This window comes from Loxodonta africana, chromosome 13 (genome assembly GCF_030014295.1).
Source record: "Loxodonta africana isolate mLoxAfr1 chromosome 13, mLoxAfr1.hap2, whole genome shotgun sequence".
Classification (NCBI taxonomy): domain Eukaryota; kingdom Metazoa; phylum Chordata; class Mammalia; order Proboscidea; family Elephantidae; genus Loxodonta; species Loxodonta africana.
Genome location: NC_087354.1, coordinates 69,518,386 through 69,537,243, shown reverse-complemented (window position 1 = coordinate 69,537,243; position 18,858 = coordinate 69,518,386). Strand labels below are relative to the sequence as shown.

The window sequence follows — 18,858 nt, the reverse complement described above, 5'->3', positions numbered from 1 at the left end:
GGTGACAATGACAAACAGTACTTATTTCTAGACCTTGTAATGGTGGCTGGGCAGAGTACACTAAAGTGGTTTATGTTCACCACTGACAAGGAATCACCTGATTCAAAGTACATTCAACTGCACACCCAAGCCCAGGAGAGTGTGTGCCCCCGCCCCCCAGAGGCAGTGCCCACGCCTGCTATGAGGAGTTTGCCCTTGCCAGACTGCCTCTTCTTTACCTGCCATCCATGTCAGGTGAGCCCAAACAGAAAGAAACCACAAGGCAGGGCTACCTCTAAAAGTACCTACCAATAGAGGCGAACCCTGAACAGCAGGTCTCAGAGGACTGTTGCTCCCAGACCCCACCCTCAGTGATGCTTACGGTCCTCAACTCCTTTCCCGTCAACTTTATTTTCCTCACTTGCCCTTTTTTTTTGAAGATGCAAAGCCCTAAACTGATCAAGAGTCCAGAATTGTGGTAACACAAATCGACACACACATTTTTCCTGTGTCACAGAAATGGAATTTGCATGAAGAATCCAAGAGTAATGAGGAAGGCAGCAAAAATTCTAAACATTCGCAGCATTCATTTACACCTTGAGTAAATGTTTCTTCCTTGGACCAGTGAGTTAACAGAACACCAAGTAAGCTTCTGGTTTACGGAACTTCATCAGAAGAAGCCCAATGAGAACTTATCAGAACCAAGCTCGTTATCATGAAATAAAACCTTTTCAAGGGGGGGACAGAGTGAGGAAATCTTAGAGAATTGTGCATCACATACTGACAAGCCAAAAGTAGAAATCTCTTAGAAAGAAAACGAAAAAAAAAAAATTTACCTTTTCATGGTTTTCAATTAAGATTTCCACGACAATGTTCTGAAACTTCAAATCCATGATGGCAGCCACGGTTTCTTCCTGTGGCCTCATCAGAGTTGGCCCGAACACCACTCCTAAATTTGCCACAGTCATGAGGTTCTGCTTGGAGTGATTTGAAACACTAATTTTGATGAGAAAAAAAAAAAATAGTTTCTAGTTAAAAGCCAGGTGATAATTGTGGGAATGTACAGCATTCTGCAACATTACATTTTCCAAAAAGGAAGGAGTCAAGAGATTCTATTTGTCCTCAATATGTAGTTCTGAAATGACTGGGCCTGACAAGTGCCTACATGAGGAGGACACTGATTACATTTCTTCTTCTCTTCCTTTAATGCCCTACTCCAGCCACACTGGCTTCCTTAATAATTCAATGAACATGCTAAGCTTGTTCCTCCTAAAGCCCTTCATTTATTGTTCCCCCTCAACTCAGAAAGCTCCTTCCTTCCCCCAGATTATCATACCCTTGTTTCCAAGGACTGCATGATGTCTTTGTCTAAGAATTAGCTTCACAGGTATGCAGAACTCGGCCAGAGCACCTGCACTCATCCCATTATCCCAGTAGCATTGTGCAGTGAACAACCTGGAAGACTGTCCACAGCAGCCCTGCTCACTTAAGTCAGGTCTCAACTCAAATGTCTCACCTCAAAGAGATCTTCCATAATAATCCTCTTATAATTCCACACCCAACATGCATTCTCTATCCCCTCACTTTATGGTTTCTATTTTCACTCATCATCATCTGAAATTTTATATTTTATTATCTTTTTTCCCCCTTAGAACATAAGCTTCATGAAGGCAGTGACTTTATCTATGTATTCACCAGTACCTTAAAAAAAAAGTCAATAAATATACATTGTTTCAATGAAAGAATATAGCAGGAATGTGGGCAAGTCATGATATCTTCTGGTCTTCATTTTCTATTTATGTAAAATAAAGGTTCTAAAATATAGGGTTCCTAAGATTCCTCTCACCTCTAAAATTCTATAATTCTGATGACTTGAGAGTCATTCATATATGAAGAGAAGCCCTGGTGGCAAAGTGGTTAAATGCTGGGCTGTTAACCAAAAGGTCGGTGGTTCAAACCCACCAGCTACTCCTCGGAAGAAAGATGTGGCAGTCTGCTGCCATGGGGACAGCTCTACTCTGCACTACAGGGTCGCTGTGAGTCAAAATCAACTTGGCGGCAATGGATTTTTTTTGGGGGGGGTGGAGGGGGTATATTTGAAGAAAGGAATAATTTCTCCACTGGATTGTTAATTTTGCTTGCTTTTTAAAGGGGCAGGATCCTATGAAATAACTACCTATTATGGGGTTAAACAAACTTAAAGGACACGTTCAAACTCAGAGCTAGGTAGGTGTGAAACCAAGCTAAATTTGCTAACAGACTTATAATCGTATTTCCAGAATCTATATATATGGGAAAATGTATAAAATTCTCTTCCTTCACTTCAAATAAAACCCTGAGTTTCTGGCAATGATGTTAAGCAAATAATTATATGACTTCATAAAAGTATCACATTTCAACACTCTGTCCAAAACACACACAGTGAGTCAAATATGTCCAGCCTGTGTTTCCACGTTCAGTCCCTGGCATTACATACATATATACAGCCCCGGTTCCAACCGTTCCAGATCCAAGAACATTACATATCACCTACAGCAAAATGAAGAAAAAAACAGACTTACTTTGTTAAGTGTTTCACCAAAATATCCAACATTTCTTTATTTTTCTCTGGCAGTTTGTGTACCAAGAAATGGATAGCATTAACACGAGATTCTGGGCTTCCACTTTCTTTTAAGAAAAAGAAAAGAAAATAGTTGAATACTCAAAAGTCTAATATTCCTAAAAACAAATTATAACAGCTTATCTGTTCAACAGCTCCAAATGCAGAAAATTGAAACATATTTTGCCACCTTTAAAATGGGGGGGGGGAAACATCTTTCTCCCTATTAATAACCTGCTAAAAAAAAAATGCCTCCCCGTGTGGTAATTTCAGTGTAGCTACAACTATTGCATTTCCCTGGTTGATATTTAGGAGCAGAGAGCTGCCACCACTTCTCCTTCCAGCATGCTGCACTTCAGATCACTGCATCACAGCCTCACAATGGACTGCAAATGAAGTCAGCAGATAGGCTATTACCTTTATCCCTGTGACTCTGGAATTAATTATCATCCCTGACTCTCATTAACAACGTAACCAATGTTCCCTTTATTGTGTTCTTGATAGAAAATCATCAAACAAATCAATGATATGCTCATTACTAAAGATTATGCTAGTCTTCAGGAAAGTCAAAAAAAAAAAAAATGACTGCTGGGAATTAGGTGTTCAGTTTACTGTAACAGGAAAAGGAACTATAAATTGTTTTAGGGGTTCACATAGAGCTGGCCAGAGAGGCTCAGGAGGGATCTCACATAAAGGAGAATATCTGAATTGGGCCCTGAGCAATGGGGAAAATTTCAAGGAAAGGCAGAGCTGAGGGGGTAAGAGGTACGTTCCACATTAGCAAACAGCACGAGAGAAAGCCAAGCCTATTTGGAATTGTCACCTCAAGCTTACAGGAAGGCAGACTGAGACTGTGAGGGCCACTTTGAAGATTAAGTCTTCACTGTGGGCTTCATTATTTATTTTTTTTTTTGTGGGCTTCTAAATTAGAGTCACTAAAAATAAAGCAAGGATACCACTTCACACACAGTAGGATGGCTATTATCGGAAAAATTGAAAGTAACAAATGTTGGCGAGGCTGTGGAGAAACTGGAACGCTTGGACATTGCTGGTTGGTAAAATGCTGCCACCTCTGTGGAAAGCAGTCTGATGGTTCCTCAAAAAGCTAAACAAGACACAGCATGCCCCAGCAGTTCCACTCCTAGGAATATACCCAAGAGACTCGAAAGCAGTGACTCAAACAGATATCTGTGCCCCAGTGTTTACTATCACAATACCCAAAAGGTGAACAGTATAAATGTCCATCAACAGGCGAATGGATTTTTTAAAAATGTGGTATATACAGACAATGAACTAATTTTTTTTTTTAAAAGAGAAATGAAGTTCTGATAACATGCTATGACAAGGATGACCTTTAAAAACATTATGCTGTGTGAATAAGTCAGACACAAAAGGACAAATATTGTATGATCCCACTTACACACTTACATGAAATATGTAGAATTAGCAAATGCATAAAGACAAAAGCTTATTAGTGGTTACCAAGAGCTGTGAGAAAGGGAAAGTGGGGAATTATTGCCAAAGGAGTACTGAGTTTCTGTTTAGGGTGATGAAAAACCTTTGAAAATGAATAGTTGTGTTTTACATATGTTAGCTCACTGAATCCTCAAAGTAGCCTTTTGAGACTGTGCTATTATTTTCATTTGATAGATGAGGAAACAGGCACAGAGGTTAGATAACTTTCTCAGGGCCACTGAGCCTTGGAAGCAGTGACCACAGTGTCTGACCCCAGACTATACTTTCTTATCTGTGGTTTTGATTTGTATTTCCTTAATGGTTAATGATGTTGCCCATCTTTTCACATACTTCTTGATGATTTGTATACCTTCTTTGCGGTAAATGCCCCTTTCCTGATCTGCTTTATGTGTCTTAGCCCTTCCAGCCTCATTGCTTCTTGCCCGGATAGCATTTCCTTCCTAAGTTGCTCCTCTTCCTGTTTAATCCATCTTCAGAAAATGTCAAGTATAACTTCCCCAAATTTAACTCTATTCATATCCCTTTCCTTGCTTTATTGTTTTTAATTTAAAAAATTTTTATTGTGATAAATATATGTAACAAAGAGTTTGCCGCTTTACCCATTTTTAAGTGTACATTTGAGTGACTTTGATTGCATTCACCTCATGGGGGCGGAAAGTAGGGAAGTTAAGTGTGAGGCAGGGCATCTAAGCTTCAGACAGCGTTCTATTTCTTGATCTGGGGGCTGATTATATGAGTGTCTTCACTCTGAGAAAATTCATTAAGCTGTACGCTTAAAATGTGTGCACATTTCTGTTATGTTTCAACAAAAAGTTCACTTAAATAAAAATCACCCATAATAAGTCTCGCTCGAAGATAAACTGGTAAAATTTAGGTTTAATCCTTGCAGGGTTTTACTTCCTTTGTTTTTTTTTTTTTTCTTTTCTTTCATGAAATGTTTAAGCAGTCTATTTCACTTAACGTATCATGGGTGCCTTTCCTTGTCATGAAACAGAGCTCTACACAATCATTTTATGGACATTCAGGCTGCTTGCAATGTTTGTAAAGTGAAAGGTATTACACCTTGCACTCCCAGTAGCTGTTTAAGGGTGAGGAGCTGGACATTACAACGGAACACTGCGATGGGTATTACTAAAGAGAAAGGACTCAAAAAGGCTAAGAAATTAAACCACACATTATGAAGCTGAAGGCAAATATCCAAGTCATATGACATAACATGAATAAGAAAGACTGAAGAAGAATTGATGCCTTTGAATTACAGTATTGGTAAAGAATATTGAATATACCATGGACTGCCAAAAGAATGAACAAATCTGTATTGGAAGAAGTACAACCGGAATACTCTTTAGAAGCAAGGATGGCAAGACTATGTCTCATATACTTTGGACATGTTATCAGTAGGGGTCAGTCCCTGGAGAAGGGTCAGCAAAAAACAGGAAGACTTTCCATGAGATGGACTGACACAGTGGCTGCAACAATGGGGTCAAGCATAACAAGGGTTGTGAGGATGGCACAGGACTGAGCAATGTTTCGCTCTTTTGTAGATAGGGTTGCTATGAGTTAGAACTGACTTGATGGCACCTAACAACAACAATTACATAGTAAACGATTTTTAGATACTTTTATTTTGTACCAAAAACAAAATTACAACTGTCTAAAGTTTTGTGTGATAAATTATAATCAAGTTCTTAATCTGGAGCTAAAACCAAGAGAATGCTAATACTGAATCAATGCCCTGGTTCCCGTAACAGCTACCTTTTTCATCATAAATCACTAAAGAACTTTGTGGTTGTGATTCTGCTTCCCAGGTAACTTGATGACAGGAAGAAAATACGCTGAATATAGCAGCACAGGGGTTCTGATCCAGGTGATAGAGATTATTAGACATAGCTTACTAGAAAGAAATATATAATAACATTTTCAAGTCAAGACTTTGATTTTAAAACAATAAAAAGAAAACAGGGACTCTGAAAAAAACAGCCCCAAATTCCAAATGAATGAAAGGATAGCCAACTAGGATAAGAATTTTGTACATTCACAAGAAAAACTAAAAATTTTTGAAAATTTTACACCAAGAAGCTTGTTCTAATTCATGTGCCTATGCATCATTAATAATCATTCTTTCTCCAAAGAACACTTCATTTTGAAGTATTTTTGGATTTATTGTTATTGTTGTTGTCAGGCATCGTTGAGTCAGCTCCGACTCATAGCAAACCCATGCACAACAGAACGAAACACTGCCTGGTCCTGCACCATCCTTACAATCCTTGCTATGCTTGAGCCTATTGTCGCAGCCACTGTGTCAATATACCTCGTTGAGGGTCTTCCTCTTTTCCACTGACCCTGTACTTTACCAAGCATAACGTCCTTCACCAGGGACTGATCCCTCCTGACAACATGTCCAAAGTATGTAAGACGCAGTCTCCCCATCCTTGCTTCTAAGGATCATTCTGGTCGTACTTCCTCCAAGACAGATTTGTTCCTTCTTCTGGCAGTCCATGGTATATTCAGTATTCTTTTAATAATAAATAACAAATAAGTGGATTTATTACTTACTGAGAAGCACAAGCTAGAAAAATGGTTTCCTGCCCTCTATGGATAAGGTTTTTCATTCCTAAATACAGTAGAAGCTGTTTTGAAAAATAGAATGAAAACCTTCCACTTCTTTTCTTGGGAAACCCTGGTGGCATAGTGGTTAAGAGCTACGGCTGCTAACCAAAAGGTCGGCAGTTTGAATCCACCAGGCACTCCTTGGAAACCCTATGGGGCAGTTCTACTCTGCCCTATAGGGTCTCTATGAGTAGGAATCAACTCAACAGCAGTGGGGTTTTTTTTTTTTTTTCTTTCTTTCTTAAGACTGTCTCTCACTAGTCCATCCCCATTTCACTTGAAAACACACACACGTTTTTTATCTTCAGTTGCTTATACTATAAGCATTTTATATTTTAATTCTTTTGATATTGACCAAGAAGAATAGAAGGAATAACTTTTAAAAAAAAAAAATCTAGGATACTAAATTGATTACAATGGCAAATTCCTGAATACACCAGGGAATTCAGAGTTTATTGCAATAGCAAAAGTATTTTTAATTGTGAGACTATGCATCAGCATCTATCACACTTCAATGTCTATCTGCTTATGATGCTGACTAATGGAGACCGAATAAGATATGAGCATAGCTTACTAGAGCTTATCAAGGATACACAGGCAGATAAACATTAAAAATAATTTTAATATTTAAATGCCATAAATCGATAACATTGTAAACTTTAGGGAGGCATTAGCAGTAACTATATAAGTATTTCCCAAGGAACAATGGGCTTCTTCAGTCTACAAACTTCCAAGCATTCCAGTTCTTCTATGAGTTCACCACTGCTGTGAAGTCAGCCTAAGATAGCTTGATGTCATCAAACATTCCATTCCTTTCATTTCCAGGTCCCAGAGTCCCTCCTTACTAAAAACCATACAATTTTGTCTGGCCTCTCATGCAGGCTTACCAACAAGGACAGAACAGCCTGGTTAGGCAACCACCCATGCCCTGGTTCCTGTAAGTTACATTTTCATCATAAATCACTAAAGAACTTTGTGGTTATGATTCTGCTTCCCAGGTAACTTGATGACAGGAAGAAAATACACTGAACATAGCAGCACAAGGGCTCTGATCCAGGTGAGAGAGATTTTTCATGGGATGCAATAACAAGTCACGCAGGTTTTAACACTCAGTTTAACCCAAGACCATCTCTGAAGCATGGGTCCACGCTAACCAATATGATATATCAAAGACTCTGAGCCTGAAAGGTTGAGACACAGATCTGGGCTCTAATCCATTTTCAAAGGTAGTAAGCACCATGCTGTAATACATCCACATAGTGCTTACCAGCCTTCCCCAGATGGACACACCTTTTGTACTCCTGTGTAGACCAAGCAAACTGGGCATTTCATCTCAGGAAATTCTATACCAGAACCCCATTATATACTCTCACAATATGGAGGGTTTCTGGTTCCTTTTAGCCATGTTACATAATTCAGAAAAAAAAAAAAACAATTTTATTTTTCCAATATATTCAATATTGAACAGTGAGCTGTTTTTTTTTTTTTTTTTTTCAAGAATCAAAAACCAAACATTTTCCTTTTCATGGTTATAACAAAGAAACACAAATCATATCTGCATCATGAACTTCAGAAGTTAACTCACAGGCTCTCAATTGAAAATGACAGGCAAGAAACTGATGAGAGGAAATGAAGGGACCCAAGAGAAACCTTCAGAACCCTCGGCAGGGTGGGTGGAACAGACATCTCAGCACCACAGAACAGATGGAAACCACCACACATGACTGAGAAGAATAAAAAATGAGTTTCCATGCTGGTGTGAGAGGCGGTAACAAAGACTGGTGATGCCTGATAATTTTAGCAGTCAGCTCAGCTAACAGGCATTTTTGCAAAACAAGGTAATCTGTGCCATTATTAATGGAAAATGATAGCTTAACCACAATCTCAAATTTCCAACAAAAGTGAATCTAATTTTGGCCACCCAATATCTATAACTATTTTATTCAATCCCTGAAAGTACATATGCAAAAGGCTTAAAGGATCCGTTCATACACTCTTTTCTAAGAGAAGTGGAGTACAGAGAAGGATATTCACAAGAGATTAAGATAAAAACTAGAGTCTATATTGGAATTTTGGCCCCTTTCATAGATGCATTTAATACGTGTACTTTTTCTCATTAAACAAGGTTACTAGAGGCCCCATTCTAACCACAACTCCATTTAGGTGCACATCCATGCCAACAATTACAGTAGCTACAGTACTTCTTTGGAGCAGGCCTGTTATTGAAATCACTGTAGAAACTCTATGACAGCATCTCCATGAAGTCAGGAAGCAAAACATAAGGCACTGGTCCAGTGGGTGATGAAAGCTTTTGTGTTTAGACAGTCCCCTTCACCACACTGTCCAAAGATTTCCTCAACAAACCTTTACAGTCATTTCCTACCACCATGGACTTCATTCCTGCTTATAAGTTCCTACTTCATAGGAAGCCTTCATCTGGTAAAACACAGTGCTGTAAGAATTTCAAATGCACTAGCCTCGGGTACAGGGCACATTAATAATAACAACACAAACTTGTGGTAATTTAAAACCTCATTCCATAATCGCTTTATCTTTGTCTAATTCTCAAAGGATTCTAGATTAAAATTGGCACTCTTCTGCTTTTTCCAGTCTGTAAGGCGAACAACATGAAACAACTCTCCTCCAACTAGAGTTTAATTTCTCTTTCCCCGGTTTGCCAAAAATGCCACAGGAAAAAAAATCAACAAAGCATTTGCTTAAGTTTTTGCCAAGAAACTTTTCCTCCTTTCTAGATCATACAAATTCTTTTTTTTAAAGAAATCCTCTTCCATACGAAAACGAAAGTGAATAGAAACATATTTTTGCCTTTTTCAAAAGCCTATTTTATACATATAGTCTGACTGGGCCTACGCATTGCTTCTTTCTCTGACATACTAGAAACCTTTACGCAGACTGGAGAAAAGACCTCACAAGAAGATAACATTTAAAGCAAGGCTCAGGCAGCAGTAACTTAGGACCCAAAGGGATTGTTCTTTTTCAACAGATTAAACTATGGAATGCATCCAAGAGGAAAAAAAAATAGGGGATATGAAAATATATTACAGCTACTGTCAGTGCACCTGTGAAAACCAATACTGCAGGTTTTAGCCAATGGAGCTGGGATTTTGAATTTTAAATAAGAGCCCTATAATCTGGCAAGTTACCGGGTCTCAACCTTCACTTCCATAACTATGACAAATACCTAACACCAGCGTACTTCAAAAGACTATGATGGCTCTACAGCACGTGTCAGATATAAACAGGGAGGTGGACAATAACAAAAAGAAAACCTCAAAAGAGTGTAACTCACAAAAAAATCCGATCGAAAATTCAAATTCTACCACCTTTAAGCCTTCTCCGTTTAACATTTTATCACATATAGTTCACTCTATCAGATATTGTTTGGGCTTCTGGCATTATCTCACGATATCCCTTCTGCCAGTAATTTCCATATAAGTATCTTTCTACATGAAACCATTTCCAACCTGCTCATCTTTCCAAATCTGCTAGTCTTCCCTCAACCTTTTGTAAGTTAAATGCTTCTATGTTTCCATAGTGTTTTGTTCATACCATTATTATTATATTTGACGATATAGTGAGAGGTGTGTATGCCCAAATATTTGCTAGAAAATTGGCTCCTGGGTGTAGGAATTCTGTCTGTTGAGGTTCTACATATAACCAGTGTCTACCACTGCCTGGTTCACAGTAGCCAATACATAAATGTTTGTGAATTAGTTAATGAATGTATTTCATTGTCCCTGTTCTTCAACTTCTAAAAGGGAAAAAGTATTCTACTTCTAAAAGGGAGGAAAAATTAAAACATCTAATGCGGTTTCTGTTTTTAACACAGATTACCATAACGTTAAGCTAAATTTTTCACATGAATATTTCAGTTTATGCACAGTATCAAACACAAAACTGCTTTTATGGGCCTCTAATTAGTACTTACTGGCTGGAACAATGAAATCTCCATGTAACTCATAGGTCATGAGAGGTTCCGGAAGACTCCTGTATGAAAAAGACAGTTCAGAATTACCAAACAAATCCAAACAGTCCACCTCTGTGTGTATTTTTTATAGAAGTGTGGTAAATATATTGCACATTTTTTAGTTAATGTGAAAAAACTTCCCTAGGAAATACCTTTGCATATCAAGACAAAACATAAATCAAACAGATCACATTTTTAAGTGCTACTCGTACCAGGTACCAGGCACTGTGAAAGCTTCAGCAGTCACAGGCCCCTACCAGATCTAAACACACAGTATTTCATATCTAATCTTGGAAAGTACTTTTACAAACATCTGGTTTTATATATGAAACTCCTTCCAAACAATATATTTAAAGGTAAACATTCTACCCAACCAAATGTAAGCATGTAACTTTGAAAATGATCTCTAGGATATTAACTGAAGATGGCACAAAAAGTATTAAAAAAAAAAAAAAAACTTAAACCAAATCCTTTCCTGTCATGTATCTCCATTGTAAAAGTCAGATACCCATTTTTGGTTTATGCCAATAAAACAACCGAGAGATGTGAAATAAAATTAATGACAATGTGAAAAATATGCAGACCTTTTAATTTTCTCTGAAACTGAAATGATTACATAAATGGTAGTATATTTTATCCTGTTGTCAAGAGGATGCTAAAATTAGTCAACCTTGCTACATATTTTAAAATTTAAAAGACCAGATCTCCTAACTTTATAAACATTCCAGCAACACTTAGGCAAGTATCAATCTGTATAGTCTTTCTAGAGGGATACATGGCAAGATATTAAGAACCTTTCAAGGGTTTATATCTTATAACTCAGAAATTCTTCTTCAAATGTTCAAAAAAAAAAAAAAAAAACCAAGAATCCACACAAAAAAATTTAAGCATATGCAAAAGCCAAGAATATTGCCAGGGATAGAGAAGGTCATTTCATACGGATAAAAGGGTCGCTTCATCCAGAAGACAAAACGCTTTTAAATGCTAATAGATCTAATAACAGAGCTTGAAAGTACATGAATCAAAAAATGATAGAACGGCAAGGAGAAAGAGACAAATTCACAACTCTAGTCAGAGATTTAAAGACCTCTCTCAATAAGTGATAGAACAAGTAGACAATCAGCAAGGCTACAGAAGATTTTAATAAAACTGCTAACCAACTTCAACTGGCATTCCTAAATAACATCCACCAAAAAGCAGGCAGAATATACATTCTTTCCCAGTGCATATGGAACATCTGCCACATAGACCATATTCTGGACCATAAAACAAAACTCAATAAAGTTAAAAGAATTCAAGTCATACAAAGCATGGTCTGTGATTACAATAAAAACTGAATTAGAAATCAATAACAGAAAGATGTCTGGAAAACTCCAAATAAAGGGAAATTGGAAGTATTACAAACTGAATGAAAATGAAATATTACAACACATCAGAATTTGGGAGATGTTGATACAGCAGTACTTAGGGAAAATTTATAACACCAAACACCTAGATTAGAAAAGAAGAAAGGTCTTAAATCAATTAATTCACTTTCCACCTTAGGGAGCTAGGGAAAAGATTAAATCAAATCTAAAGTAAGCAAAAGAATGGAGAAAGATCAAAACAAAATCAATGAAATTGAAAAAAAAATAGAGAAAATAAATAAATCCAAAAGTTGGTTCTATAAGATAATCAATAAAGCTGATAAATTGAACTAGAATGACTAGAAAAAAATAAGCGAAAAAAAAGATCACCAATATTGGGAATGAGAAAGGTGACATCACTGCAGATTCTAATGATAATAAAAAGAATATAAGGGAATATTATGAACAATTGTATGTACATGTATTCAAAAATTTAGATGAAATGGATAAATTTCTTGAAAGGCACAAACTACCAAAGCCCACCCAAATAGAATTAGGCAACCTGAACAGTCCTATATCTATCAAAGAAATTGAATTTATAGTTAAAAATCTTGCCATTACCAAAACTCCACACCTAGATGACTTCACTGGTGAATTCTACCAGACAGTTAAGGTAGAAATAATAACAATTCTATACAAACTCTTCCAGAAAATAGAATAGAATGCTTCCTAACTCATTCTATGAGGTCAGCATTGCCCTGATACCAAAACCAAAGACAGTACAGTAAAACTACAAATGAATATCCTTCATGTACATAGATGTAAATATTTTAAATAGTGTTAGCAAATCAAATTCAACAACATATATAAAAACAGAGAGAATACTATATCCTGTCCAAGTTAGGTTTATCACAGGAATGAAACACTGGCTTAATGATTTTTTAAAGTCAACAGAATTCACTATATTAACAGTCTAAAAAAAGGAAAACTATATGGTCATCTCAATAGACAATTCAGGAGAAAAGATGGTCTTTCCCACAAACGGTGCCTGAACAATTGGACGTCCATATGCAAAAACCTTGTACAAAAATTAACTCAAAATAGATCATAGATATAAATCTTAAACCGAAAACTATAAAACTTCTAGAAGAAAATTTTTGCGACCTTGGCTTAGGCCGAAATTTCTCAATACAACGCCAAAAGCACAACTGGACTTCATCAAAATTAAAAACTTCTACCCTTTGAAAGACTATTAAGAGAATGAAAAGACAAGCTACAGACTGGGAGAAAACATCCGCAAAACATATATCTGAGAAAGGACTTGTATTCATAATATATAAAGAACTCTCAAAGCACAGTAATAAAAAAAAAAAAACTGATTTAAAAGTATTTAGGCAAAAGACATGAATAGACACTTCACTGAAGATGACACACAGATGGCAAATAAGCACACGAGAGAATGTTCACTATCATGAGTCATTAAGGAGGCATAAATTAAGTATAAAATGAGATACCACCGCATACCTATTAGAAGAACTACAATTGAAAACACTGACATATGAAATGGTGGCAAGAATGCAGAGGAAACGGAACTCTTGTATATTGTTAACGGGAATGTATAGGGGTACAACCACTTTAGAAAATAGTTTGCCAGTGTCCTAAAATGTTAAACACACCCCTGCCACATGATCCAGTCATTCCACTCCTACATATTTACCCAAAAGAAATAAAAGCATATGTCCACTCAAAGATTTATATGCTAATATTTTTAGTAATTTCATTTGCAATAGCCAAAAACTACAAACAACCCAAATATTCCTAAGAGGTGAATAGATACTAAAAACTGTGGTGTATCCATACAGAAGAAAACTAGCTAGTAATAAGTAGGAGTAAACTACTGGTACATACTACAGTGTGGATGGGAGCCCTCATGGCACAGTGGTTAAGAGCTCAGCTGTTCGAATATCTAATTATACCAAGTGAAAGAATACAGATTTAAAAAAAAAAAAAAGTACATACTTTATATGATTCCACTGACATGAAATTCTGGGAAGCGCAAATTAACGTGTGGTGACAGGAAGCAGATCAGTGGTTGCCTAGGGATGAAGGAGTGAGAAAAGAGGAGCAAGAGGGAAGAATTTCCAAGTAAGACAAGGAAAGTTTTTTGGGAGACGGACGTGTTTACTACCTTAATTGTGGTGATGGTTTCACAGGTATATACAGCTGTCAAAACTTATCAAAATGTATATCTTACGTATGTGCAGCTTACTGTATGTCGATTGTTATTTTAAAAATAAATAAAAATGGATACAAAAATATGTTGGTTCCTTGAATACAATTTAGGATACTGTTTATAGTACGCACGAAGCCTTGGTGGAGAGCAGTTAAGTGTTCAGCTGCTAACTGAGAGGTCAGCGGTTTGAACCCACCAGCTGCTCCATGAGAGAAAGATGTGGCAGACTGTTTCCATAAAGGCTACAGCCTTGGAACCCCCACGGGGCAGTTCTACTCCGGCCTATAGGGCTGCTATGAGTTGGAATCGACACAAAATGACAACTATAGACAGATAAACAGTAAAGCAATGGTAAAGAAAAGCTGTTAGTCTCTTCGTTCCTCTCCTCCCTTTCTTCCCTTACATTCTCATTTAAAAAGGAAAAAAAAAAAAATCAACTGCACAACAGCCTGCATTTAAAACAAAAAAAAAAGGGCCAATCAGAAGTAAACCCTTTTTGGCAGATTTTGTCTCAAAAAATGGACATGCAGGAAGTAGCAAAGAATGAAAACAGTTATCAGGCATAGAAGGAAAGTTACAGTCTGCTGAAATGCAAAGAATAAAAAATGAGAGACCTTAAAAAAAAATAAGCATTCCTTTTTCAATAAAAATGATTTCATATCTAAGTATCCTCTTCAGCTACTTATATCATTGCCATATGTCTAGCTAAGCAATGCAACATAAAAAAATAAATATTGGAAATGTTGGAAAAGCAGTAATAAAAGTGACAAGTTCACCATGTAAAATTAGTTATCTTGAGTCACAGTATCTCTGACTCCCACCTGACGTATATTTGAGCCACCCATTTGCCACCCATTGGGATCTGTCTGGGAATATAAATCACAATATTTACCTAAACTGGAGTTTCCATCACAAGAAGTCCAATTCCAATCTCCAGGCTTAAAAAGAAGTTTCCTCCAGGACAAATCATTTTATTAGAAATGTCACAAAACAGCTAATTTGTTCCCTTCACAGTAGGAAACTTATAATAAACACACTGCTGGAAACCATATTTACAGTCTCCAAAGACAAGGAATCAGTCAAACCTGGTATTCAGCCCCATAAATACTAGAAATATTAAAAAAAAAAAAAAAAAAAAAAGCTCCAAATCAGCAGAACAAGAGAAATGCCATATATAGGTCAATTGCACATTTTTTCTTCTCCCAGTCACTGTAGGTTTTGCTTCTTGTTTAGCTTGGTGTTTGGGGGAATTCAGGAGCCCCAGTGGTGTAGAAGTTAAGCGTTCAGCTGCTAACCAAAAAGTCAGTGGTTCAAATCCACCGGGGAGAAAGATGTGGGAGCCTGTTTCAGCGAAGACTGTTGTTGTTAGATGCTGTCAAGTCGATTCCAACTCATAGTGACCCTGTGTGCAACAGAACTAAACACTGCCCAGTCCTGCACCATCCTCACAATTGTTGCCATGTTTGAGCCCACTGTTGCAGCCACTGTGTCAGCCTATCTCGTTGATGGTCTTCCTCTTTTTTGCTGACCCTCTCCTTTATCAAACATGATGTCTTTCTCCAGGGACTGGTTGCTCCTGATAAAGTGTCCAAACTACATAAGACTAAGTCTCCCCATCCTTGCTTCTAAGGAGCATTCTGACTGCACTTCTTCCAAGACAGATTTGTTCATTTTTCTGACAGACCATCATATATTTAGTATTCTTTGCTAACACCATAATTTAAAGGCATCAATTCTTCTTCGGTCTTTCTTATTCATCGTCCATGCGTGAGGTGACTAAAAACACAATGGCTTAGGTCATGTGCACCTTAGTCCTCAAAGTGACTTAATAGAGGTCTTTTGTCGCAGATTTGCCCAATGCAATATGTACTTTGATTTCCTGACTGCTGCTACCATGGGCATTGATTGTGAATCCAAGTAAAATTAAATTCTTGAAGACAATATTTTCTTCGTTTATCATGATGTTGCTTATTGGTCCAGTTTTGAGGACTTATGTTTTCTTTATGTTGAGGTGTAACCCTTATCAAAGTCTTTGATCTTCATCAGTAAGTAGTTCAAGTCCTCTTTGCTTTCAGCTAGCAAGGTTGTGTCATCTGCATATCACAGGTTGTTAAGGAGTCTTCCTTCAATCCTGATGCTGCATTCTTCTTCATATAAGTCCAGCTTCTTGGATTATTTGCTCAGCATACAGGTTGAATAAGTATGGTGAAAGGATACAACCCTGATACACACCTTTCCTGACTTTAAACCATGCAGTATCCCCTTGTTCTGTTCGAACAACTGCCTCTTGGTCTATGCACAGGTTCCAAATGAACACAATTAAGTGTTCTGGAATTCCCATTCTTCGTAATGATATCTATAATTTCTTATGATTTACACAATCAAACGTATTTACAAAGTCAATGAAACACAGGTAAACATAGTCAAAGAAACACACCTTCAGCCAAGATCCATCTGACATCAGCAATGATATCCCTTGTTCCACATCCTCTTCTGAATCCAGCTTGAATTTCCGGCAGTTCCTTGTTGATGTACTGCTGCAACTGTTTTTGAATTATCTTCAGTAAAATTTTACTTCCCTGTGATATTAATGATATTGTTCGATGATTACCACATTCTGTTGGATCATCTCTCAAATGGGTACAAATATGGATCTCTTCCAGTCAGTTGGTCAGGTAGCTGTATTCCCAATTTGTTGGCATAGATGAATGAGTGCCTCCAGTGTTGCATACATTTGTTGAAACATTTCAATTGGTATTCCATCAATTCCTGAAGCTTTGGTTTTCGCCAGTGCCTTCAGTGCAGCTTGGACTTCCTCCTCCAATATCATCAGTTCTTGATCATATGCTACCTCCTAAAATGACTGCAAGCCGACCAATTCTTTTTTGGTACAGTGGCTCTGTGTATTTCTTTCATCTTCTTTTGATGCTTCCTGTGTCATTCAATACTTTGCCCATAGAATCCTTCAATACTGCAACTTCTTCAGTTCTTTCAGCTTCGGAAATGCTGAGCATGTTCTTCCCTTTTGGTTTTCTAACTCCACGTCTTTACACATTTCATTATAGTACTTTATTTTGTCTTCTCGAGCCACCCTTTTAAATCTTCTGTTCGGCTCTTTTACTTCATCATTTCTTCCATTCGCTTTAGCTACTGTACATTTAAGAGGAAGTTTCAGAGTTTCAGAGTCTCTTCTGACATCCTTTTTGGTCTTTTCTTTCTTTCTTTCCTGTCGTTTTAATGATTTTTTGCTTTCTTCATGTATAACGTCCTTGATGTCATCCCATGAGTTGTCTGGTTTTTGGTCATTAACGTTCAAAGTGTCAAATCTGTTCTCGAATTGGTCTCTAAATTCAGGCAGGATATATTCAAGGTCGCACTTTGGCTCTCATGGACTTGTTTAGTTTTCTTCAACTTCAACTTAAACTTGCACATGTGCAATCGATGATCTCTTCTGCAGTCATACCCTGGCCTTGTTCTGACTGATGATATTGAGCTTCTCCATCGTCTTCTTCCATGGATGTAGTTGATTTGAGTCCTGTGTATTCCATCTGGTGAGGTCCACATGCATAGTCATTGTTTATGTTGTTGAAAAAAGGTATTTCCAATGAACAGGTCATTGGTCTCACAAAGTTCTATTGTGTGATCGCTGACGTCATTTCTATCACCAAGGCCATAATATCCAACTAGTGATCCTTCTTCTTTGCTTCCAACTTTTGCATTTCAATCACCAGTAATTATCAATGCATCTTGATTTCATGTTTGATCAATTTCAGACTGCAGAAGCTGGTAAAAATCTTCAATTTCTTCATCTTTAGCATAAGTAGTTGATGCATAAATTTGAATAATAATCATATTAACTCGTCTTCCTTACAGGTGTATGGATATTATCCTATCACTGATAGCACTGTACTTCAGGATGGATCTTGAAATGTTCTTTCTGACAATGAACATGATGCCATTCCTCTTCAATTTATCATTCCCAGCATAGTAGACCTTATGGCTGTCAGATTCAAAGTGGCCAATACCAGTCCTTTTCAGCTCACTAATGCCTAGGATATCTATCTTCAAGCGTTTCATTTCATTTTAGACAACTTTCATTACCTTACTTCATACATTTCACCTTTCGATTATTAACGGATGTTTGCAGCTGTTTCTTCTTATTTTCAGTCACACCACATCAGCAAATGAAGGTCCTGAAAGCTTGACTCCATCCATGTCTCTGAAGTTGACTCTCCTTTGAGGAGGCAGCTCTTCCCCAGTTGTATTTTGAGTGCCTTCCATCCTGAGGGGCTCATCTTTTGGCACTATATCAGTCAATGTTCCACTGCTATTCAAAAAGTTTCTACTGGCCAATTTTTTAAAAAATATATCAACAGTTCCTTCTTCCTAGTCTGTCTCAGTCTTGAAGCTCCCCTGAAACCTGTTTACCATGGGTGACCCTGCTGGTATTTGAAATATCAGTGGCATAGGTTCCAACATCACAGGAACACGCAAGCCACCACTGTATGACAAAGTGACAGACGAATCATAGTCTGTGAAGATTACAGCCTGGGAAACCATACGGAGCAGTTGTACTCTGTCTCATATGGCCACTATGAAAGAAAAGCAACTCAACAGCAATGAGTTT

The 18,858-nt window shown here is 37.4% G+C and overlaps 1 protein-coding gene across 5 annotated transcripts in view; it reads right to left on the bottom strand.

Annotated features, from left to right (window-relative positions):
- Nucleotides 1–18,858, bottom strand: part of ARHGAP10 (Rho GTPase activating protein 10) — a 366,346-nt gene that overhangs the window by 114,460 nt on the left and 233,028 nt on the right. For all 5 annotated transcript variants that reach the window (XM_023557138.2, XM_003417542.4, XM_023557137.2 and 2 more), the window contains 3 exons: nucleotides 10,614–10,672; nucleotides 2,541–2,646; nucleotides 816–975 (listed from right to left, as the gene is read on the bottom strand). In XM_023557138.2, coding sequence (XP_023412906.1) covers nucleotides 816–975; nucleotides 2,541–2,646; nucleotides 10,614–10,672 — 325 coding nt within the window. The remainder of the gene's footprint in view (nucleotides 1–815; nucleotides 976–2,540; nucleotides 2,647–10,613; nucleotides 10,673–18,858) is intronic.